Source organism: Artemia franciscana, chromosome 1 (genome assembly GCF_032884065.1).
Source record: "Artemia franciscana chromosome 1, ASM3288406v1, whole genome shotgun sequence".
NCBI lineage: Eukaryota > Metazoa > Arthropoda > Branchiopoda > Anostraca > Artemiidae > Artemia > Artemia franciscana.
In genome coordinates, this window is record NC_088863.1 from 44481816 (window position 1) to 44507290 (window position 25475).

At 34.4% G+C, this 25475-nt stretch overlaps 1 protein-coding gene and 3 pseudogenes across 2 annotated transcripts in view; 3 read left to right on the forward strand and 1 right to left on the reverse strand.

The window, feature by feature from the left end:
- LOC136030202 (uncharacterized) overlaps nucleotides 1–25475 on the forward strand; it is a 67492-nt gene that overhangs the window by 25615 nt on the left and 16402 nt on the right. For both annotated transcript variants that reach the window (XM_065708984.1, XM_065708992.1), the window contains exons 5-7: nucleotides 2207–2355; nucleotides 7909–8102; nucleotides 23857–24056. In XM_065708984.1, coding sequence (XP_065565056.1) covers nucleotides 2207–2355; nucleotides 7909–8102; nucleotides 23857–24056 — 543 coding nt within the window. The remainder of the gene's footprint in view (nucleotides 1–2206; nucleotides 2356–7908; nucleotides 8103–23856; nucleotides 24057–25475) is intronic.
- LOC136030214 (cytochrome c oxidase subunit 1-like) lies at nucleotides 16670–17468 on the forward strand (annotated as a pseudogene).
- LOC136030210 (ATP synthase subunit a-like) lies at nucleotides 19168–19992 on the forward strand (annotated as a pseudogene).
- On the reverse strand, nucleotides 21333–23582 carry LOC136042323 (NADH-ubiquinone oxidoreductase chain 5-like; annotated as a pseudogene).

Genomic DNA, 25475 nt, shown 5'->3' on the forward strand with positions numbered 1-25475 from the left:
AAATAGCACTTTCTTCTGGTCTATAAGCTAAGCTAAAGCCTCAAATAGCCTAATAAAATCTTTCTAACATTTCTATCAATTGAAAACACAACCTTGATAAATTATTGCAAGAGGATATATCCTTCCTTAGCTTGGAAAGCCTTTTTGTGTCTTTCTTAATTACCCGAAGCAAGACCTATCAGAGATTACTGCTCCTTTCACTTGCATGCATGCAAATTTAATTGATTGCAAAGTTAATGTGTTTGTATACTAAAACTTTTTTTAGGCTAATTATGCAATGTCCTACTTTCATTTTTTGAGCAGAAACTTAAGTCATTTTATACAACAGTTTAATTCAAAACTAGTCTGTAGGCTAATCAACCTGACACCCTTGACTCAAGGGCAAATCCTTTTTTTGTCTTGCACCTAATATTTTTCATGCTGAAAAGTGTCTTCAAACCTTCACCTTTTGCTTGAAATTACCCAACTGAAATGCAATTTTCAGCGAAAACTGAATCATCATCTAGGAAATTGCTCAACACGTGTACCTTTTGACAAGAAAATATATTACAGATATCTTTTGAAAAGTTGTTTCTTTGGAATATGATGTCATATCTGAGCGACTCCCACTTCCTGATTCCCTGCTATTCGTTCGTTACTAATCCAACTATGCTAATAATGTGTGTAATTTTGGTTACAGCGGCAGCTGCAATCTAGTACAAGACGAACACGTCTCATAGTAACATAAAAATGTTCTGAAACCCGTAAGAATTTTTCGGATCGAAACACAAAGTCCACCATTTGAACTGCCTAGACCGAAAACCCTTCACAGGAAATTTACGGTCCCTTGGCTTGAACAACAAAGAAAATCTGCTGGCTTGAGAAACAAGAAAAATCGCTGCTACCAAATGAATTCTGGACGGAAAGGTTATTTGGTATTGTTTTGGTATGTAACACCATAGAGAGTCGTTTAAGGCTCATTTTGAAGGAAATTGCTATATCTACTGCCTTTTGTGCTTAACAAAAAACAATATTTAAAATAGAATATTCATTTTACGAAAAACTGCATTTTAGTATAAAAAATAATGAATGACATCATAACCGTAGGTATAACTATAAATGACGTAAAAAGTAAAACCCATGTTATAATTGTAATGACTTTAGCACCGTCAGTATATAATGACGTCGTCCCATAGGCGAAATGGAAAAAAGAGAAAAAAATAAATAGAAAAAAGTAAGGAAACATTTCGATCTGTTTTTGTAGCAGTAGCTACATCGTGGTTGTAGCGGTAGCCACAATCTAGTAAGAGACGAGCACGCCCAATAGTGATAAATAAATTGTCCAAAGCCCCTAAATAGGGAGTCCGATCGAAACAAAAATTACACCATTGGAGTCTTTTGGCTTGAACAACACGGGAAAACCATTGGCAATGAAAAACAAGGAAAGTGGCTTCAATCATGATATTCTGCATCGAAAGCAGCTTTTTTCTTTCTTTTTTTTCCACAGCTTGCGGGGCCCTGGAGCATCATAAGGAGGCGTATAACGGCTCATTTTAAAGGATTGCTATATGTATGTGCCTTTGTAATTTACAAAGAAAGTATTAAAAAAAAATTAATTTCCTTACGAAAAACTGCATTTTCGTATACAAGATCGTAGCTGCAGCGATAGCTGCAAGCTAGTAAAAGACTAACGCGGCCAAAAGTTACCAATAAAAATAGCCTTAAACCCCTAAAAATGGTATCGGTAGAAATAAAAGTACACCATTCGAATCATGCCGTTTAAAAACCATATACTAGAAACTTACAGTTCTTTGGTTTGAGCAACCTGGAAAATCCATTGGTGTGAAAACAAGGGAAATCCCTTTTTTATTAGAAGTATCGTTTTTCCGTTTTCTTTTTCCTCCACTGCTAACGGGTGCACGTGAACATGTTAGCAAGCTGTTTAAGGGCTCGTTTTAAATGGAATCGCTACATCTACTGCCTTTTGCAATGATAAAAAATAATACTATCTAAAACAAAGTCAATTTTTGGCCAAAAAGCTGCATTTTTGTATACATAATGACGAATGACGTCATAACCGTAGGTTATAACCATAAATGACGTAAAAAGTAAAAATAGTTTGCAATTGCATGAAGCCGTATTAGAAATCTTCCTCCTGACAATCTAAAATGCAACATATTTAAGGTTATTTTTATTACAATATGCTAATATCATATTGAATTTTCAGGTAAGGAACGAACCTTTCACATTATTGATGACTGGTGATCATGGAATGAGCCCTGGTGGCAGCCATGGTGGAAGCTCCCTTGAAGAAACCCAAGTTCCTCTTGTTTTCGTTAATGATGGTTGTATTCAAAGATTTGCGTCTGGCAGAAGGTTATCTTAATTTCTTTTTTCTGATATAGAGAGCATTTCCAGAAACCACTCTTTGGTACACCAAGATACTGACAGGGGGGGGGGGGGGGAACTGTGCTGACCAAAGGAAATGTTTAACGCGAGACCAAGGGATGGTTAAGTCACATTGGAAAGTCCAAAATGATTTGGATCTCTGCTGGGGATAATTGTTGGGCTTTGTCTCACTATCTTACTTATGGTAAGCTCAAATAACTGCTGAAAATGAGCTCTCTAAAGGTTTCCTCTGCCCTTTGGGCTTGTGTTCCAATGTATCTGGATCAGAAGAATCACTTCGGGATAATTTGACTATTTTTAAGTTAAAGTGTACGTACTTATGGCCGTTAGTCGGTTTTATGTCCTTCTGCAATCACACGGTATTCTACATAAATCTTAATATTACTTAAAGAAGTGAGCTACTGAACTGTTAATTATCTAAACTTCTCATGACAATTTTGTGCTACGTGTTTTGTAAGCATTAAAGTAATTATTCCCTGGAAAATTTAGAAATCAAATCAGATATAAGTTATCAAATGCTTTAAATGCAGGAGCATTAAGCTTAAGAAACGACACCATACCTTGGCCCCAATGCCGCCTATACCTCTAGAGCTGTGTTTCCCAAAGTTGACTGGGCTCTGATCTATCTAACGAAAATTCCGTTCTTGAGACCCACCTTTTTGCTGTCTTTGAGAAAAGAGGTCGTAAATTTTACACTCTACAAGTAGATGACTCTACCGACGTGCGAGACCTATCTCAACTGTTCGCTTTTGTGGGTTATATATGGCAGAACGACGTGCATGAAGATATATTGTTGTGCAAGCCGATAAGTCGTGAAACTGCTGAGGTAATTTTCAATGCAATTGATTCGAAAAAGCTTTACAGTAGAAGAACTGTGTCGGTATATTAAAAACAAACGCTTGTAAACCCACCTTTTTCAAAAACTGTGTGAAGAAATGCGTTGCCACGATGCATCTCTTCTTCCGCATTACACCGCTGGTTATCCGGTGGAAAAGTACTGACGCGGTTAGTGGAATTGCGTAATGAAGTTACAATTTATTTGGAAGGAAAATCTGAATATATTAAACATCTACTTGACGACGAATTCCTTCTCAAACCCATTTATTTGGCGGATATTTTTTCAAGGTTTAGTGGACTCAATTTGTATTTGCAAGGCTCAAACGGACCAGACATTTTTGCAGTTAACGATAAAATTCGAGCGTTCATGAAAAAGCTTATGCTTTTTCTTTTTAATTTTGACAAATATTTTTGAGAAGAAATGATAAAACTTGATTCGTTGAGTTGGATTTGTAGCACATATCAAGACAATTTACCAACTAGTATGTCAACAAAAACTGGTGAAGAAGTCATTAGTTTATCAGATCCGTCTCTGAAGAATAGTTTTAATCGTAAACAGTTATCGTAATCCTGGTTCACAGTTGCTGTTAACTATCCTTGCCTGTTTGATGAAGCTATGAAAGTCCTCATTCTCTTTACTAGCTTTTATAAGTACCAAAATTAATTGAATATATGAAACTATGAATATATGAAGTTGATGCTGAAACTCTAATGAAGAAAGATCGAAAATAAATACATCTTTCAAATAACTTTGTAAAAAAATGCTTGCGGATGTATTATGTAAGTAATAAAGAAGCGATTTAAGCCGTGCTCCTTATTTTAACAGTTTTTCATTTATATTGGTACCACTTGTAAAGATGTTTGTTTCTTCACTTCAATTAGAACAGATAAGCCAGTTAGAACAAATTAGTATGGTTTGGGAACCATTGCTCTAGAGTCGCCTGGCGTATCGAAGAATAGCCTTTAGTTGTCTCTGTGGCTTTTTGAAGTTAAGATATCCTCCTCTTTTGGAACAAGTGAAACATTTACTAACATATTTGCTCTATTACTAAAGATAATAGTGGGAATAAGATTTCCCTTTTTACTTAGTTTTTCCTTTTTTGTATAATATGAATGTCAACTTCGTGAACAAACTCGGAAAATAAAATCAGTTCAACTTCTGGATAGCACAGTTCACAGGTGAAAAATATATTCCATTATTTTGTCTATATGCTCATCAAGGTTTCCTCGGTTCAAACGAAGAAAAGTTGTATTAAGAAAAAACAAACTTGAAGTAACGTGGATTTAAAAAAAGAAAAGTCTAATAAGACAAAAAAAGAAAAACTAAACAAACCTTCAAAATAAAAGCAGAACAAAGATGATAATGTATACATACAGCGGAAATTTGATATTGAATTAGCTCTTTTCAGTCCAGAACCTAACTAACCTGACGTAAATATATCAGTGAAAAGTCTGATTTCTAGTGTTTTTTTTTTCATGGTTGTTGGTCAGATCGGCTTTAAATATTTCATACTACATAAAGAATTCTATACTTAGGTTAAATAAACTGATGTATTTAATGCAAAACTAATAAAAAAACCAATAATGATTTCTGTAGGAAAACTGTATATTTTTCAGAATGTCACACTAGAAACAAATGTCCAAAACTTAATTTAGAATGGCTGATACTAAGCTTCCGCACAGTATTCAAGAAAATTTCTTGGAAAGTTACCAAAACAGAAGCTTTGAGCAAGGTGGATTGTATTCGGAGTAACTACATTCGGTGTCAACCAGGTGTGTTGGTTGACACCTGGACGCCCAGGTATCCAGGTAGTTTAACGCTGCTACAATTTTATCAAACAGTTCGGGGTAACGAACTGTAGTAAGGAGCGACCCGGCTCATTAGCAGCCAAAACTCTAAAAAACGGAATTTTGATACCAATAGTTACATCAAAAGAATCGCATTTTAATGCTGATTTTAAATATATAAGTTTCATCAAGTTTAGTCCTACCCATCAAAAGTTACGAGCCTGAGAAAATTTGCCCTATTTTAGAAAATAGGGGGAACCTAAAAGTCATAGAATCTTAACAAAAATCACACTATCAGATTCAGCTTATCAGAGAACCCTATTGTACAAATTCCAAGCTCCTATATAAATGTGGAATTTTGTATTTTGTGCCAGAAGACAAATCACGGATGTGTGTTTATTTGTTTGTTTTTTTTTCTTTTTCCCAGGGGTGATCGTATCGACCCAGTGGTCCTAGAATTTTGCGAGAGGACTCATTCGGACGGAAATGAAAAGTTTTAGTGCCCTTTTTAAGTAACCAAAAAAGTTGGAGGGCACCTAGGCCCCCTCCCACGCTCATTTTTTCCCAAAGTCGTCGGATCAAAATTCAGAGATAGCCGTTTTATTCAGCATAGTCAAAAATCCTTATAATTATGTTTTTGGGGACGACTTACTCCCCCACAGTCCCCGTGGGAGGGATTGCAAGTTACAAATTTTGACCAGTGTTTGCATATAGTAATGGTTATTGGGAAGTGTACAGATGTTTTCAGGGGGATTTTTCGGTTGGGAGGGGTTGGGAAAAAGGGGTTATGTGGGGGAAACTTTCCATGGAGGAATTTGTCATGGGGAAAGAAGATTTCCATTAAGGAGACGCAGCATGTTCTAGCATAATTTAAAAAAACAATGAAAAAATAAATATGAAAAAGTTTTTTCAACTGAAAGTAAGGAGTAGCATTAAAACTTAAAACGAGCAGAAAATATTACGCATATAAGGGGTTCACCTCCTCTTATACCTCACTCTTTACGCTAAAGTATTTTTAGTAATTTCAACTATTTATTCTACGGCCTTTGTGATTCAGGGGAAAAAATTTAAGCTTTAGTGTAAAGAGCGAGATATTGACGAGTGGGCGAACCCTCTCATATACGTAATAAAAACACACGAATATAGAAGCTTGTTACGTAAGCTAATTCTTAAGTTACGTATATCTTTAACTAATGAAAACGTTCGTAAACGAATTAAAAGTTCTAGTTGCCTTTTTAAGTACCCAAAAAATTGGAGGGCAACTGGGCCTCCTCTCCCCTCTATTTTCTCGAAATCATTCGATCTAAACTATGGGAAAGCCATTTAGCCAAATAAATAAATATGCAAATTTCACTTTAATTATTCATCTGCGGAGATCCGAAATCAAAACATGGATTAACTAAAAACCGTTCAGAAATTAAATAAAAAACAAGTTTTTTTTAACTGAAAGTAAGGAGCGACATTAAAACTTAAAACGAGCAGAAATTACCCCGTACATGAAAGGGGCTGTCCCCTCTTCAACGCCCTGCTCTTTACGCTAAAGTTTTTTACTGTTTTAAAAAGTAGAGTTGAGAGAAAGAGTCAAACTTTAGCGTAAAGAGCAGGGCATTGAAGAGGGAACAGCCCCTTTCATATACGGGGTAATTTCTGCTCGTTTTAAGTTTTAATGTCGCTCCTTACTTTCAGTTAAAAAAACTTGTTTTTTTATTTAATAGAAGACAAGCTCCGTTTTCTGAGCATCAAAAAAAGTAACGTACAATTCAATTACAGTGAAGCACAGTTTCTAAGGGGGCTATAGCAAAAAAAAAGAATAAAAAAAGAAAAGAAAATCCCGCTACTTTAGAAATTTTAAGTTAATTCTTCACTCGTGTTCTTTGAAGAGTAAATTTCGTCAGGCCTGATCTTAGAAATAGAGTGTTCTTGAAAATTTTGCGAGGACTTGTCTCGAATGTAATTCTTTATATTACTTGTCTTTTATTTTTTGGTGCTTACTTGAAAACTCGACCATCGACCCTAATTTGGCCTGTGTATCCATTGCTCAATGTTGGTTCATGTTGCATAAGAGCTCTTGGAATTAGCAACATGGTTACTATCCTCCAATTTTACTAATTCTATTTATTTTAAAAGTATATCAGGTGAAAATAATTTCATAAAAGAGGGTCTGAAGTCTTCGGCAATAGTTTCTGATCAATCACATAATGCGAGGTACTTTAAAAGCCCCTCTTGGGCCCTAATAGGGGCTGTAGATCCATTCCTGTAAGTTGCGTTTATGAATAACAACAACTTTATGCTACTGCAATTCAACTTTACCAAGTTTCGTGTAAGTTAAAAGTATGCTAAGTGGTAAGTATTTTATGAATGGAAGCCAAAAACCCTTGGTAGCAATTTCTGACCAAACAAATAGCGTCCTAAATGGATAAAGTAAAAGAAGATACAGAAAAATGGAGCTGGGCTATTTTTATACTTGAAATTTCGTTTCTGTATTTTATTTTAAATCTGCTTTGGTTGTCCTGTAGAAAAAGTTGTAGAAATTTGTCTTGTAGAAAAAAGTGAAAATGTTTTCGTTAATAGTCTTTGTATGTTATGTATCTCAAGGCTGCGTTCAGAAAAGCTATGGACTACATCCTTGAATAAATGTTAGACGAGAACCCTTTTTCTCTACTGACTACAAAGAAAATGTACATTTCTGATAATTTTAAGAAGTTAATTTAATAGCCATTATATGCTTTGTGTTTCTACGCCATTTCAAGGGAAGTTAGGGTTTTCGCCCTAATTTTCGTTTAAAACTCCGTTCTCTGTATCCTTTAACTATTCCAGCTCAATTAAAAACTGGTCTTGACCCTTTATTTTTATTTTTCTACATTAAGGTTATTGATAATGATTTTTGATTTTCAGGGATTTGGGCACATTTCGCCAAATAGATGTAACTCCTACGCTTGCAGGACTCTTAGGTGTCCCCAATCCTAAAAATAATTTGGGAGTTCATATACCGAATATTCTATTCAGTGAACAAATCTTTTCTGTTGAGCATCAAGCTGTGCTTATGCTGGAAAATTTGAAGCATCTTTACAACATCTTTGCCACTCGAGGTATAATTTTTCTTATTACTCGAGGGCTGTAGTCAAATATATTTAAATTGTTAAGCTGTGATATCTACTATTGTAATATATTGCTTTTTGCCCCCTTTGACGCCAGACAGAACTTATTGCTCTGTATGTTACAGTTATTAGCATGTCTGCCATGACAAATGCAAATTGTTTGCGATTAGCGTGGCTATAAAATATTTTTTGCAATTTTCGCTTGCTGGCTGTTGCGAATAATAAGGGAATTTATGTAACATCAGTTTTACTTTTGGTTTAAAAATAAAGAGGCTCGTATCGTTGATTGCACAACTAATAAATAATGGTAATCGAACTTTTTGTTTGGCCAATTTCCAATTTATAAGTTCTAAGGTTGTTTGAAATATAAAATTTTCTAACAATTTTTCTAATCTGAAATATAAAACATTATATTAAAGTACCAAAAAAAAAAGATTGTATCATAACAGGAGGGCAACGATGATGTTTTTACGCTTTTCTTAAAAACCGTTTTTTCTTCTCTCAAGTATTCAAATGAACTAAATAAATATTAAAATGGTAATTCCTAGTTGAATTCTATATAGCACATTAAAATTTGATTACAATAAACTGAATCAAATTTGTTTACAAAAAACTAGAAAATAAAAGAAACACCAGAATGCATCTGGCAAGGCATAATACAAGAAGGCATACAAGCACTAAAAACAAGACGACACTAAATATGGATTCGAAAAAAAGAAGAAGAGGAAATAGAGAATTCAGGGAAAGTGAAAGAAAATCTAACACCTTTCAATAATTGCACATAATACAAAAACAATTTAAAAAAAATCTAAATTAAGTAGGAATTCTTTCACATATTTCTTGAGCGTACCATATTTTTGCATTAAATGGTAGCAATGAGATGGCGTTTTCACTTTTTGGAAATTGTCATAAACGAACAAGAATAGGATTATAATCTCGACTGTGCTGGAATGTGGAAATATCTTTTGATCGAACGTTGCGATTGAGAGATCTACTCAGCGGGTTTTTAGAAGAGGGGCAAGAGTATCTGAAATAAAATAGAAAAGAAACAAAATAGAATAAAAACAGAAGAGAGTTTCGAAGGAGTAAATGTTCCACGGTGGTTCTCTGAAAACATAGATTGAAATAATTGCGTCTTTACTTTCCAAAAAAGGTGTAAGGTGCCCAGTGTTCTGCTAAAAGGATTGTGTTGCAAATAGCGAAGAGTGGCGTGTTGGAGTGTCCAAAGACCTAGTTTGTGCCTCCGTCTTTGCGGATTAAAGTCTTTGCGTGACTCTCTTTTAAAGATAGTGCTAAGTATCAAGCTTTCTGCTAAAAAGCTAGTGAGGTGTGGTTTTTTGGAAGGGCCCATTTTTTTTTTTTAGTTACACAGATCAAAAATTCTCGCATTATCCTGGTTTAAACATGGCACAAGATGCTTACCTTTGTATTTAAAAGGTGGGGCTATTATAGGGACCTATGAATCACTTAGTTCTCCAATCGTAACGGCTAAAAATTCTTGTGTAATTCCAGCTAAAAAAACGTCCAACATGCCTACTGCTGTGCGAGAATGTTGACAGTGGGAAGGGTGGGCGAATATTGGATGAACTGTGACCTTCCTTCCACTTTTACAAATGTAGATTGAAAATCTTTATGCGGTTCTGCTTCGAACAAAGGGAAACTTGTCTGCCTTTCTGCGAACAATTTGACTAGTGGAGGTTTATTGGACTGTCCACGGCCCTACATTTTGCCTCTAATCAAACTTGTTTTGAAATTTCTTATTGATTCTGGTTAAAGGGTGATCAAACTTATGACTCTTAAACTTAACTCTGAAACTTACTGTCTCTCAAACTTAAAACTCTAATCAAACTTATCCACGTTTACACTGAAAAGTTGGTGGAGGAGATTGCTCTTGGAGGGGCTTGGCCTAATTTTAGTCTTGTAACATCGCAGATTGAAAATCCTTCCGATATTTTTATTAAACAAGGTGCAACATTCTTACCTATTTACTAGAAGCTGATGGTATGAGGGGCGGAACGACATTGGAAAGCCTCTCGTCCACTTTGATTCTCCAGTATGATTTGAAAATCCCTGTGTAGTTCTGGTTCAAAAAAGCTTCTACACGCCAGATCTTTTGCTGAAAATTTGGTGGTGGAACGGCGAGGGAATTTTCGAGGGGCCAAGGACCCACTTTTTTCCTCCGCAATAGGCGAATTCGTTGGCCAACGATGAAAATGAGGTAATTCACAGCTTATGAAAAAAAGATGAAAATTCCTAATATTTTGACTGTGACCTTTGCTCAGCTGTACTCAGTGGAAATAAAAAAATAACCGTATAAAAAATATCTTTTTGAATATTTATCTCTGGAGGTGTCTGTTTATCCTGTCATCAAGTAGTTGGTAAGAAGGATAGATTCTTTCAGGATTAAATAATTAAAAAAAAACAATTTTTTCAACTGAAAGTAAGGAGCGATATTAAAACTTAAAACGAACAGAAATTACTCCGTATATGAAAGGGGCTGTTCCCTCCTAAACACCCCGCTCTTTACGCTAAAGTTTGACCCTTTCTCACAACTCGACTATTTAAAACAATAAACAAAACTTTAGCGTAAAGAGCAGGGCGCTTAGGAGGGAACAACCCCTTTCATATACGGAGTAATTTCTGTCCGTTTTAAGTTTTAATGTCGCTCCTTACTTTCAGTTGAAAAAACTTGTTTTTTTTTTAAATTTACTTCTGAACGTTTTTCACTTAATAAATATTTTGATTTTGGCTCTCCGCACATAAATAATTGAAACGAAATTTGCATATTAATTTTTTTGTGGCTAAATGGCTTTTCATAGTTTGGTTGGAAGATTCTAAGAAAAAAGGGGTGGGATAGGAGGCTTACTTGCCCTCCAATTTTTCGGTTACTTAAAAAAGGCAACTATAACCTTTAATTTTTTTTACGAACGTTTTTGTTAGTAATATATATACGTAACTTACGAATTAGCTTACGTAACAAGCTTCTATATTCGTATATTTTTATTACAGAGAGGGTTCGCCCCCTCGTAAATACCCCGCTCTCTACATTAAAGCTTAAATTGTATCCCAATTCTTTAAGAATGACCCCTGAATCACAAAGGTCGTAGAATAAATAGTTGAAATTACAAAATTTACTTTAGCGTAAAGAGCGAGCAGGAGGTGATGAATCCCCTCATATGCGTAATAATTTCTGTTCGTTTTAAGTTTTAATGCTGATCCTTACATCCAGTCGAAAAAACTTTTAATATTTATTTTTTCATTGTTTTTCTTAAAGGACGCTAGAAAACCCTGCACCCCCTTCATGGAATTTTTCTTCCCCCATGATAAATTCTCCATGGAAAGATCATACCACGTAATCCCGCCCCCCCAACCAGAAAAAATCCCCCTGAAGATTTCAGTACACTTCCCAATACCCGTTTCTATATGTAAATAATGGCCAAAGTTTGTGACTTGCAGCCCCCCCCCCCGGGGACTTTGGGGGAGTAAGACATCCCCAAAGACATAGTTATTAGGTTTTTTGACTATGATAAAATGGATATCTCAAAATTTTAATCTGATGACTTTGGGGAAAACATGAGCGTGGAAGGTGCCCTACAATTTTTTTGGTCACTTAAAAAGGGCACAAGAACTTTTAATTTCCCGTTAATGAGCCCTTTCGTGACATTCTAAGACCACTGGGTCGATACGATCACCCTAGGGAGAAAAAAAAAACAACAACAAATAAACACGCACCCGTGATCAGTCTTCTGGCAAAAATACAAAATTCCACATTTTTGTAGATAGGTGCTTAAACTTCTACAGTAGGGTTCTCACTTATAACAGTTGCTGATTACATCTCTGTTTCAGCAGAAGGCCGTGCAAAAAGAGGGTATATAGGGTATGTTTTTTCTGTAGTATGGCACATATTAAGGGTCTGTTCTCTTGAAAGTTTATGAAATAATTACTAGCTCAAACAAGGCTCGCTGGTTTTGTCCTAACTAATACAAAATATTTTTTGAAATATTCATGTTTATTTACGACCTGAAAGCATTCAAAATCTCCCCCTCCCTCTTGAATTTATAAAAAAAGAAGAATAATTAATGATACCACATACTAAACATCTTTTTTTTGCAAAGGAATTGGACTTAGTTCAGAGTAAAAGGCACTTACCACAAGCTCTATGTACTCACCACTTCTTAGAGGTCCCTATTCGCTTCAAAATACTTAAATGCACTTATTAATTCTGAAAACTTTAATGCGGAAGCAATGAATAAAAATAAGCACTTCTAGCAAGTAAAGTCAAAACTATGATTATATTGTCTTTTGTTATTTTCTTCATTGTTTGTTTTATGCGTTTACTGTGTTCAGACTTCGGGCGATCAATATGATTAAAACAGAGGATTGAAATTGTTGAAGCTATAGAGTTAGGATTCTAGCCTTGTCTCCCCTACCCTTAAAGGACGGATGCCTGGAAGGCATGGAAGTATTTCCCTAGATTTCATGCTAGCATGTACTTAAAATAAGTTAAACTGGCAACAAATTATATTCAAACAATTTCTTTGCTTTCATGTGATTCTCTTTTATGTGTTTCTTTCAGGCTTTGCATAGTTGTTTGATCCTGACATTTCTTTACAATTAATTAACCCTACTGCTAGGAAAGGTTTATTTTCCATTACTGTTGTTTCTAATTAATGATCAAACTTTTAGATTATAACTTACCAAATTCGAAATCTTAGTAAGTATTTTCAAAATGAATTATGATAAATTAACCGATAAATTAGCGAATGGTTTTTAGTGAACAGGCCTTTGACGCGAAGGGATCGCTAAAACTGAACGAAATATCGCTCGTTAAAAATTGCGCCCTCACCACATACCCAAAAATAAGTTGAACTTACCTGATTCAAATAAAGTTTTTTTTTTGAATAGCTTTTCTTTGATGGAGACTTAATCATTTTAAGTCTAGTACTTAATTTTTTCATTATTTATTCAGTTTATATTTTCTACATTATTTTACATTATTTTATTTATTTTTACGAGGTCCCAAAAACTGTATTTTTATTTACCTACTAATATGTGTCAAATTTTTTTGGCAAATCAAAGATTGCACATAGCTTACGAGTTTCTGATGGACATAAAATTTCCATAAAATCTGTCATTGCTCAGAATTCTGAAAGGATCTATAAAAATCAGCAACGGGCAATGATCTAGGGATTGGTGTCCTTAGCAGCAACAAATTTTCTCTCTTTGGAAACTTCCAAGAATTACACTTTCCCTACGAGTTTTCAATGGACATGTAATTTCAGTAAAGACTGACGTTAGTCCGAATTTCGGAGGGCCTCTTGTAACTATCGACGGTGAACAATCAACAATGGTCCCAGTAGCAGCCTGGACTTCTCTTAAATAGTGTTCATGTTACTGTTCCACTAATAAATAAGGAACGTGAAATGGGAAAAATTATTTAAAGATGGTTTATCAACAAATATTTACCGTTAAAAAAATGTTCAAGCTAAAAGTACACGCTTTGGAATTTCATTCCTTCTCTTAATAACTGAAAACTACACTCTTTACTTCTGGCCCTCCAAAAAATCTTTTTGACCCCCTACAGTTTGGTTAGGTTCACCTATGACACCAACACGTTTTAACCAGCGAACAGCACATAGGGATTGGGTTGTAGGTCTATTTCCTCCACCGTCTGAAACACAAGAATTTTCGGATCACTTCATGAAAATATGTGAAACATACTCAAATGAAAACAGAACAGTAGCTATTGCGGAACAAATTCTTATTTGTTACTTTTAAATCTCGAATCTAAAAGGATTCCAGGGAGTGTAAAAGGAACCATCCCTTATACTCTAATATCTTTCGACTCGGTTTGTGGATGAGTATGTTCCAGAGCCCAATTATCGTTAGTGATCACTAATTATTTTATTGTTTTCGTCCTAAGACAACGAATTATCCTGAGTCTTGATCCAGGGGTAGTGGGTTCGCCCTCATCATAATAAGACAAAGGATAACAAAATTATAAGCAATTCGTGTTACTACTAGTGCAGGACGGGCTACAATACTAACCCCTTTCATGTTTTATAAGCATTTTAAGGGTTAAACTTGTTCTTATCTGCCAATTAAGCCTGAAGGTAATAACATAATTTTAATGGTCATTATTGATATTTGAGTCTTGGAACATACCCGCTAGTTCTAAAATATTTCATTTGCGGTAAAATATTGTCACTGTCCTGAAAGAAGAAGACGATAGTGGCAGGATCTAAATATCTACTATTCAAAAACCTAAGAGAGGTGAGGGTTTTCTCTAAGCTAGAGTTCCAAGTGTTCGAGGAAAATTTAAAGAAAGTCTTATTCGAATGAAAAAAATTGTTACTATAGTATATTGTCCAGTGGGCTGGGACTTCCTTGTTACTATTTTTAAACTTATTGAATACGTAAAGGTCATTAAAGATATAGATAAAATATATTTAAAGCCAAATAAGCACATAAAGAAAAAATTACATAAATGTCTCTTTTTCTTAGTTTTATGAAAAAAACTTTGAAAATCGTTTATCAGCGAATATTTATCGTAAAAAAAGCCAAACAGAAACTCAACTTAATAATAATATTAATAATAAAAAAAAACAATTGTCAAGTCCCTTGCTTGTATTTCTTGATTCTACTCTTGTTTATGATTTTGCAGCTATTTTTTGATTCTTATGTTGCTTATGATTTTGCTGCTGATGAGCTGTTTCCTAAGGCTTAACAAGCGTAAAATCTCATTATATTAAATATATATATATATATATATATATATATATATATATATATATATATATATATATATATATATATATATATATATATATATGTATATATATATATATTTTGAAGATTCTAAATGAGGGATTTTGGAAAAAATTGTAGCATGTACCGTTTAATGTATAGTTTTCTAAAAAAAAAAGGCTTCCAGGCCAAGTGGCTGATTCCACTCAATCTCTCTCCAAAAGATAAGAAATAGATAATTTTATTTTATTTTAGGAAAGAAGGATATGAAAAATCTATTTACCTTAATCGTATATAGATGTAAAAATGTTCATTAATTGAAGGAAAAACTAAATATTTAATGTAAGTCAGATATTATCTACTGTTGAAATAGAATAGAGTTATTTTATTACGGTTAACCTGAGAGAAGAACTCCCTCCTTCGCTACGCTTCAAAATGAAGCGTAGCCTCCGGGGGGGGGATTCTTCTCCCATATAGGTGTTAAAGAGTAAGCTAAAATAAGCTACTGGGCTCATACCCCAATGATAGAGCAATCTCTCTTTAAATGATTAAGTGGTTATGCCTATTTTTTTCTTATATTTTTATAGTGTCCTCCCACTCCTGGCTAGGTTTGTTGCTTAGAATGGAAATAAATTCTTTAAGCTTTATCCCTATCATAATTGAAGAAAGAAAGGAAAATAGATTAAAATATTTTCTAATCCAATCAGTAGCCTCAGTCATCTTTTTAGCGAGTATTCTGAATCAATCATTTTCATTCTTAATTCCTTTTGCCCTACTAATTAAGATCGGTGCGGCCCCGTTCCATACATGACTAGTAAGTATTTCTAAGTCCATGTCATGAAGGGTCTTATCTCTTTTAATAACTTTTCAGAAAATTGGACCTCTTCTCGGACTGGCTATAATACAATTTACAAATTCTTTTTTTATTTTTATTAGAGCATTGATTGGCGGATTAGGAGGAATTAACCAATCCAACCTTCGGCTGATTATAGCGTTTTCCTCTGTTAGACATTTATCCTGATTAATAGTTAATATAAGTAGATTTTTCTTGATATTAATTTATTATATAACTTTTTTGGTTATCCTATATTTTGTAGTAATTTTACTGCAACAAAAGGGGACATACTCCCTCGCCCAAAGGAATAATAATGTCAGATTAATTTATAAAGCTTCGATTACATTCAATCTTCTCTTTTTAGCCGGACTACCTCCCTTCTTGGGATTTTTTATAAAGTGAATATCTCTGGAAATAAATATTTTACCCCCTCTTCTTGTATTAGCCCTTGTTATATTCTCACGTTTCTCAGTCTATTTCTATTTTAAATTGCTATAAGATCTCTTTTGTTCCCCTCAGAGGTAAAGTCTAAGCAAATAGAAATCCTGGGTATTCTATCAATAGGGTTTAATATTTTTCTTCCTCTATTCTTTTTGTAAAGCTTTAAGTTAATTAAACTATCAGCCTTCAAAGCTGGAAATAAGAGGTTCTTAAGCTTTACTAATTTACTTAACATAGATGACGGTATTATCTACATAATTACAGTATCAACATAATCCTTTTTATCAGGCACCCCATCTCTACTTATTATATATGAAATGTAAATTTCTCTTTAAGAATCAAAATCTTACGTGCACAAAACACTTATATACAAAATTACCAAACTTGCAATAAAAATAATTTATAACTGATTAGGCCCGGGTTAGAAACAACTCAAGATTTGCAATCTTATATTTTTTTTTTAAACTACTGAGCCATAAATTGAACATAGTAAAGGGAATAATCCTTAACTAAATTTACAATTTAGCACCTATAATCGGCCACTTTACTTATGCAACGTTGATTTTATTCTACAAATCACAAGGATATTGGAACTTTATACTTTATTTTTGGGGCTTGAGCGAGTATAGTTGGGACTTCTTTAAGAATGCTTATTCGAGCAGAATTAGGTCAACCAGGTTCCCTGATTGGTGACGAACAAGTATATAATGTTATTGTGACAGCTCATGCATTTATTATAATTTTATTCATGGTTATACCAATCTTGATTGGAGGATTTGGTAACTGACTGGTACCCATTATATTAGGGGCTCCGGATATAGCCTTTCCACGATTAAATAACTTAAGATTTTGAATACTTCCACCATCCCTAACTCTTCTCTTAGCCAGATCTATAGTTGAAAGAGGTGCAGGAACTGGATGAACAGTATATCCCCCTCTTTCCTCGGCCGGACCTTCTTTGCTCATGCTCATGCCGGACCTTCTGTAGATTTAGCTATTTAGCTGGAGTTTCTTCCATCTTAGGAGCTGTGAATTTTATCACTACTATCATTAATATACGGCCTCAATCAATATCTATTGATCGTATACCTCTTTTCGTTTGGGCAGTGGGAATTACAGCCGTTCTTCTCCTCCTATCACTTCCAGTCCTAGCGGGGGCTATTACTATATTATTAACTGATTGTAACTTAAATAATTCTTTCTTTGATCCCGCAGGTGGTGGAGACCCCGTCCTTTATCAACATTTATTTTGATTTTTTGGGCATCCTTAAGTATATATTTTAATTTTACCTGGATTCGGAATAGTATCCCATATTATTAGTCAAGAGAGAGGTAAGAAGGAAGCGTTTGGTACATTAGGTATGATCTATGGTATATTTGCTATTGATATTCTTGGTTTTGTTGTTTGGGCCCATCATATATTTACTGTGGGAATGGATGTGGACACTCGAGCATATTTTACTGCTGTAACTATAATCATTGCAATTCCTACGGGAATTAAGATTTTTAGATGAATCGGGACTTGACACGGGACACGACTTACTATAACTCCCTCTATACTGTGGGCCCTAGGATTCGTATTCTTATTCACTGTAGGAGGACTTACAGGGGTTGTGTTGTCAAACTCCAGAATTGATATTGTTCTCCATGATACTTATTATGTCGTTGCCCATTTCCATTATGTCTTATCAATGGGTGCTGTCTTTGCTATTATAGGAGGATTTTTACATTGATTTCCTCTAATGACTGGATTAAGAATGAATCCATTTCTTCTTACGGTACATTTCTTTATTATGTTCTTAGGAGTGAACTTAACTTTTTTCCCTCAACGTTTCTTAGGTCTCGCTGGAATACCACGTCGTTACGCAGATTACCCCGATACGTATGCTTCATGAAATGTAATTTCTTCATTAGGAAGAGTTATATCTATTATTGCTACACTGATATTTATTTTTTTGCATCTGAGAGGCCATGATTGCCAAACGAATTAATGTTTTTTCACTTAATTTAAGATCAAGTGTGGAATGAAATCATCCTCATCCGCCTGCTGATCACTCTTATGAAGAAATTACTATGATCTCTACATTTTAAAGTGGCAGAAACATCTATGCATTGGATTTAAGCTCCAAAGATGGGTAACCCATTTAAAAGTGTCTCAATGATTCCAACTGGGCTTACAAAATGGGAACTCGCCTCTCATAGAACAACTTTTTTTTTTCCATGACCATGCTTTGCTAGTAGTAATTTTAATTACTTCTCTTGTCGGCTTTTTCTTAGCTGCGTTATTTTCTAATAAATTTCTCCATCGTTATCTACTTGATGGTCAGGCAATCGAGACGGTTTGAACCGTTATTCCTGCTATTATTTTAGTAGCTATCGCCCTTCCTTCTATTCGGCTTCTTTGTTTAATTGATGAAATTCATAATCCTGCTCTGACTATTAAAGCAACAGGACATCAGTGATACTGATCTTATGAATACTCTGATTTTGATGATATTCAATTTGATTCATACATGATCCCTTCAAATGAACTTTCTACTGGTATGTATCGTTTAATTGATGTGGACAATCGTATACCAGTGCCCTATAATCAAGCTATCCGTCTGATGATTACTTTAGATGATGTTCTACATTCATGAGCCGTACCATCTCTAGGTATTAAGATGGTTGCAGTCCCAGGTCGACTTAACCAATCCAGAATTCTAGTGAATATACCCGGAGTATTTTATGGGCAATGTTCTGAAATTTGTGGATCTGGACATAGTTTTATACCTATTGTGGTTGAAGCTATTGGAGAAAGAGACTTTCTAAAGTGACTTGAGTTACAAATTTCATAGGGTGGCTGAAGGTCAAGCGGTAGCCTCTTAAGCTCTCTTATGGTAATTACCCCCTATGGCATAGAGACTTAGTTTACTAATAAATATAAGGTTGTCAATTTTAAGAAGCCAGTGGCAGTCTCTTATTCCTCAAATAATACCGCTTCCTTGAGTTATAATCTTCCTTGTCTCTATAGCTCTGTTATGAGCTATTATAATTATAGCTTTTTTCCTTTATCAACCACATTCGGTTTCTTCTTTTAAGAGCTTCTCTAATCGAACTATTTATTTGAATTGAAAATGATAAAAAACCTCTTTTCAGTATTTGATCCGACTTCCTCTTTTTTATCTAACTGATTAAGAATATTGACTCCATTCCTATTTATAGTGATATCTTTTTGATTAATCCCCTCAAGACCTCAATTTTTAGCTAAGAGAGTTTTAATGGGATTGAATCGGGAGATGTCTCTCCTTATAGGCCCGACTAGATTTGGTGCTAATATCCTAGTTATTGCCCTTTTCTTATTTATTTTATTTAATAATTTTATTGGTTTATTTCCCTATATTTTTACTGCTACTAGACATCTAACGGTTACTTTAAGACTCGCAGTTCCACTCTGAATCTATTTTATCATGTATGCTTGAATTAAGGAAACTACAAATGCTTTAGCCCATCTTGTACCTTTAGGAACACCAGCACCTTTAATGCCTTTTATGGTGGTAATTGAAATCATTAGAAATATGATTCGGCCTATTACACTCTCTGTCCGGCTTGCGGCCAATATGATTGCCGGCCATCTCCTATTAACTCTTTTAGGAGCTCAAGGTACCCTGGAAAATGTCTATATTACTACAATTGTAGTCTTCTCACAAATTGTCTTATTGATACTGGAATTCTCTGTGGCTATTATTCAATCTTATGTCTTTATGACTCTAATAACTCTCTACGCAAGAGAATAATGAATCAATTAAATCACCCCTATCATCTAGTTAACGTTAGACCTTGACCTTTCGCTACAGGCATAGGAGCTTTTGCAATGACTTCAGGACTTGTCAAGTGATTTCATTCTTTTGATAGAATGCTCTTCTTTACGGATTGGTCACAATCATGTTTGTTTCATATCAATGGTGACGAGATGTATCACGAGAAGCTACTTTTCAAGGAATACATTCAACGAAGGTTGGATTACGATGAGGAATAATTTTATTTATTATTTCTGAAATTTTCTTTTTTGTCTCTTTCTTTTGAGCATTTTTTCACAGAAGCTTGTCACCAAATATTGAAGTTGGGGCCTTGTGGCCCTAAATTGGAGTAGAAAGCTTTAATCCATTTCAAGTACCCCTGCTTAATACTAGTATACTTCTGGCTTCAGGAGTTCCAGTAACTTGAGCCCACCATGCCTTGATAGAAAATAATTTTGATCAAGGTCTCCAGGGACTTCTGATTACTGTGTTGCTAGGATTATACTTTTCATTTCTACAAGGGTTGGAATACATAGAAGCCTCTTTCACCATTGCGGATAGAATCTATGGATCTACATTCTTTTTAGCAACAGGTTTTTATGGTTTACATGTACTTATTGGTACTATTTTTCTCATAATTTGGATTTTGCGTCATGTTAAGTGCTACTTCTCACCCCAACATCATCTCGGGTTTGAGGCTGCGGCTTGATACTGGCACTTTGCTGACGTTGTATGATTGTTTCTTTATCTTTCTATTTACTGCTGAGGGAATAAATCTTTCTAGTATAAATATTATACTTGACTTCCAATCAAGGGATCCTATTAAGGAAATACTTATTTTAATTTGATTGAGAATTTTTACACTTGTTTTTATTATGTTAACCCTAGGGGTGTTTGTAAATAAAAAGTCTCTCTGGATCGCGAAAAAGGTTCCCCACTTGAATGCGGATTCGATCCTTTAAATTCCTCTCGTACCCCCCTTTTCTATCCGGATTTTTGTTATTACTCTAATTTTTCTTATTTTAGATGTAGAGATTACTCTGCTCCTACCCATAGTATTTTTGAACATGTCTTACCCAACAACCTACCTGGTTATCTTCTTTTCTTTCATTCTTGTTGCGGGAGTGTTTTATGAGTGAAGGGAAAGTGCTCTCAGATGAATTAAATAATTGTCGACTTTATTAAAGATTGCTTTATTTAGGAGAATAGTTTAAATAGAACATTGGCTTTGCATCCTAAAAGAGGAATATTCCTTCTCTCAGAGTGAGAATTGAGATTATTAAGTCCAGTTTCGACCTGAATTTAGCCCGCTTGGCCTCCACTCTTTAGCAGAAGCTAATTAATAGCGCTTCATTGTTAATGAAGAGGAAGGGATGACCCCTGTTAAGAGGTAGGAAGAAGGATGGGAGCTGCTAACTCTTCAACCGGGTAGTTGAATTCTACTCACTGTCTGTTTATGTAGTATATTTAATACAATGCATTTTCAATGCATAGATGGACAAGTGTCCTTTAAATATTTCCAGGAATTATCCACCCTAACATCTTCAGTGTTGTGCTCTTGTTAAGCTATAGAAATATATAAATAATGTGAATAATAAAGAAGCTAAGATAAGTACCTTATATGGGGAGGAGGTTAAGAATGAAAATAGAGATGAACCCCATGAACTATTCTCATAAACTAATGAAGGTCCCGCTTCTTCTACCCAACCACAATCACCCTCGTGATAAAGGAGATCGCCCATAGCTAAGGGTATAAAGCTTGTCCGCCCTGTAATAAATGGTAAAAATAATATTCTACTTACATAGTGTCTTAGACTTAAACTAAGTGATTTGATAAAGTAAGGTAACATCACCCCTATTCTGATAAGAGAGAGAAGAAGAATTTTCTCAAATGCACCTAAGATGATTCTTACATCCCCCAGAAAACATCAATAAAAAATATATCCTCCTATAACTGCCGGCCCCTCAGTAAAGAAAAAAAAGGTTAGTTAGATAATCCCCTTCTTCGTCCCTATACTGGCAGCTTAAATTATAGTTATAGGAACATAAACATATTATTGCAATTCGGGAAGAATAAGTTCTTGTTAAAAGACATGAAACTAATATGAGTATGCTATGGATTAATATGCCTAGGTCCTCTGAGGATTCAATTATTAAATCTTTTGAAAAGAAGCCCGATAAAAATTGAAATCCCATCAATCTTAGAGAACACACTAAGATGATATAACTAGTGTAAGGGAGTATCTTGGATACCCCTCCTATTCGACGTATATCTTGAACGCCTAATGAATGAATTACGACCCCTGAGCATATAAAAAGAAGGGCTTTAAAAAGTGCATGGGTAAAAAGATGAAAGTAACAAAATAGCGTAAGCCCTAAACCTAGAGAAAATATTATTACTCATAGCTGGCTCAATGTAGATAATGCGATTACTCGTTTTGAATCGTTTTCTCCGAACGCAGCCAACCCTGAAAAAAAAGAAGTTAAGGCCCCTATGATAACAAGTAAGCAGCACCCTCTCTCTTCAAACGAAGGAGACAAACGAATCCTCAAATAGATTCCGGCTGTTACCAGTGTAGACGAATGAACTAAAGATGAGACGGGGGTTGGGGCTGCTATAGCTGCTGGTAGTCATGCAGAGAAAGGCAGTTGAGCTCTTTTGGTAAAAGAAGATAAGATAAAAAAGAGCATGATTGATAGGGAGAAATATCTAAACAATATGTAATCCCAATTCCTAGAGTGAAATATTAACCCCAGTGACCATAAAATTAATACATCCCCCACTCGGTTTCTTAAGATAGTAATCATTCCTCTAGAAGAAGAAGTATAATTTTTATAAAATATGATTAATAAGTATGAGGTAATCCCCAATCCGTCTCAACCTAGCATTAGTCTTAATCCGTCTGAAGATATGATTAGCAGAACCATAGATGAGATGACTCCTAACATTATGTATATAAAGCGATTTAGAAAAATTTCGTCGCTTATATAGTAAGAAGAATAAATTATCACTTAAGAAGAGATTAGAAGCACTAAAAAAATAAATGATAGTCCTAACCAATCTAAACACACTTGATAATCCAAATGTAAGAAGGATGTTTTTAATAAGTAAATTTCATCCGATAAAAACAATAGGAATGAGAAACAAATACTCATTACTCCGGTAATTAGTAAAATGTAACCATATACGAAATATAAGAATACTGTTAGAGATGATTCTCCTTTAGTTCCACAAACTAATATTCTTTTTAAACTATAACAGTAAACGAGAATTAGAGTGAGCAAAGGGATGAGATGTGCTCTCCCAATTAGATATTCCTTTAAGCTATATTCTAATCAGCTAAAAATATATAATCTCTCCCCGTGGCTAGTACTAGAGTATAAATAAATGCAATAACAAGATGAGAAAAAACATAAGATTCCAGATAGGGCTACTACTATCCAATCTAAACTGAATACACCGATAAAAAAAAATATATTTCGGAAAAGAAGTTAAGTGATGAGGGGAGTCCTATATTGAAAAAAACTAAGACCAAGTCATCAAAAACATAAATATGGGAAAAGAGAAATTGTTCTGCGGGTAAGAAAGAATCTACGACTTCAGATACGCTCATAAAATAAATAGATTAAATAAAATAACCCAGAAGAACAGACCCCATGGGATACCATTATTAGAATTGATCTTATATTAGTATAAGTACAAGATATGAGTATACCTAAGATAACAAATGATATGTGGGCTACGGATGAGTAAACAATTAAAGATTTGATTTTGGATTGACGTAAGCAGATCAAGCAGCTGAAGATTCCACCTACTATACATCTTTTGGGATAAATATTAATGCAACATAGAGTAAAAGAAAAAAGTGTTTTCCTTTTTTTAGATTTCTTGCATCTACTATTGATTATAATTTCGAAGGTGATTGATATTTTATATTCCAAGGTCTATCTTCTCATTCCTTTGAGCAAAATTTTGATCTCTTGAAGACTAAACTAATGGAATCATCTTCATCAATAGAGACAAGAAGAGAGTGGCTCCAAAAAGCCTTCCTTTTTGCCAAAGAAATTCAATCTGAACTCGGTAAAGGGTCGAACCTCTATGACCTTTGGACAATGGTGATTTCAGCATTCTCAATGTTTTTGGTAGGTTGGTCTTTCTTTTGGCTTGTCCATTGTATTGTTTATTGTTAAAATTATTCATTATTCAAACACTGGTTAATGTCTAAGGTTTGTTTCTAAAAGTGTTCATAATGATTTTCTTAGTAATTTAGTTAATTGAATTTATTGTAAAAGAAATGATCCAAGTGATGGATTGATGTTAAGAAAAAAAAAAGTGAGATCGTTTTTTCCTTAGAATTATTTTTTTTCTTCTCATACAAAACCAAAACACATCTTCTACAAAATGCCGCCGCGCTAAGAAAAACTTTGCAGTTTTGTAGACGCACGCGAGTACTAAGTAATAATTTATATTCCATTACATATAACAACATAACCATAATCAGCTCAAACTTCAAAGCGATCTCTCATTTAAACAATCAACACATTGTTCAACCCCCCCCCCAAAAAAAAATCTTTCAACCCCCCCCAAAAAAAATCGCCCTATACCATACTCTACAGACCCCTTCCCTGCCCCCCTTCTGAAAAAGGGAATTACTCTCTAGCAAATAATCTTTTAACTGAAGTAAAGACCGGTGTTAAACCCAAAGGGAGGGGCAAAAATTAGGAGGGATTGACAAAAAAATCAAATGAAATTGTAACTACGCAGTCATACAGAATATCTTGAAAATCTAAATGAGGATGCAAATATGTTCAAGGATCGTAATTTAAATATTAAACTGACTCGTTCGGTGAGCATTTTAGAAAAATAAGCTTTTTGAACAAATTGATTGATTCAGATAAATACATCTATTGATTCAAAAAGATAGTGTGAAAGCATTCATAAAAAATGGAGCTATGGAAGGCGAATTTGGAAAAAAAAAGTTTGACATATCTCCACTTTCAAATTTATGCGCTCACGATAACATAGAAGCGAACAAAACTCCATTTGTTGAACCCTTGGAGGCTTTCTTAATCCATTTCATAAATTATTCTAATGATCTCAGTTTTACAAAATATACGTGGATACAAAGTGCATTGATCGATGGAGAAGATTAGAAGTTTGAATTGACAAGTAATGAGAAATAAAACTTGATTAAATTATCTTTTGATAATTTTGTAAAAAAAAAGTTTTTCAGAATACATCTCTAATTCAATTTTGGAAAAATATTAAGAGCGAAAACAATATTTTGTCCAATAAAGCTTAAAAAGTATTCATGCCATTTGCAAAATTTTATTGATATGAAACAAGATTTTTTTCATTAGATGAAATGAAAAAGAAAAGTGGCGGTCGTTTGGTTGTAGAAAAGGATCTTGGTGCAGTCATCTCATCATTGACACCGATATTTGATAAACTTTGTGCTAGCAAGCACATTCATGTCTTTAAAAGACAATAGTATGATTGTTATTCGTTTTCTTTGTTTGGAAGAGTTTATCTTAATACATTTTGTCATGAGCGCCGGTAAG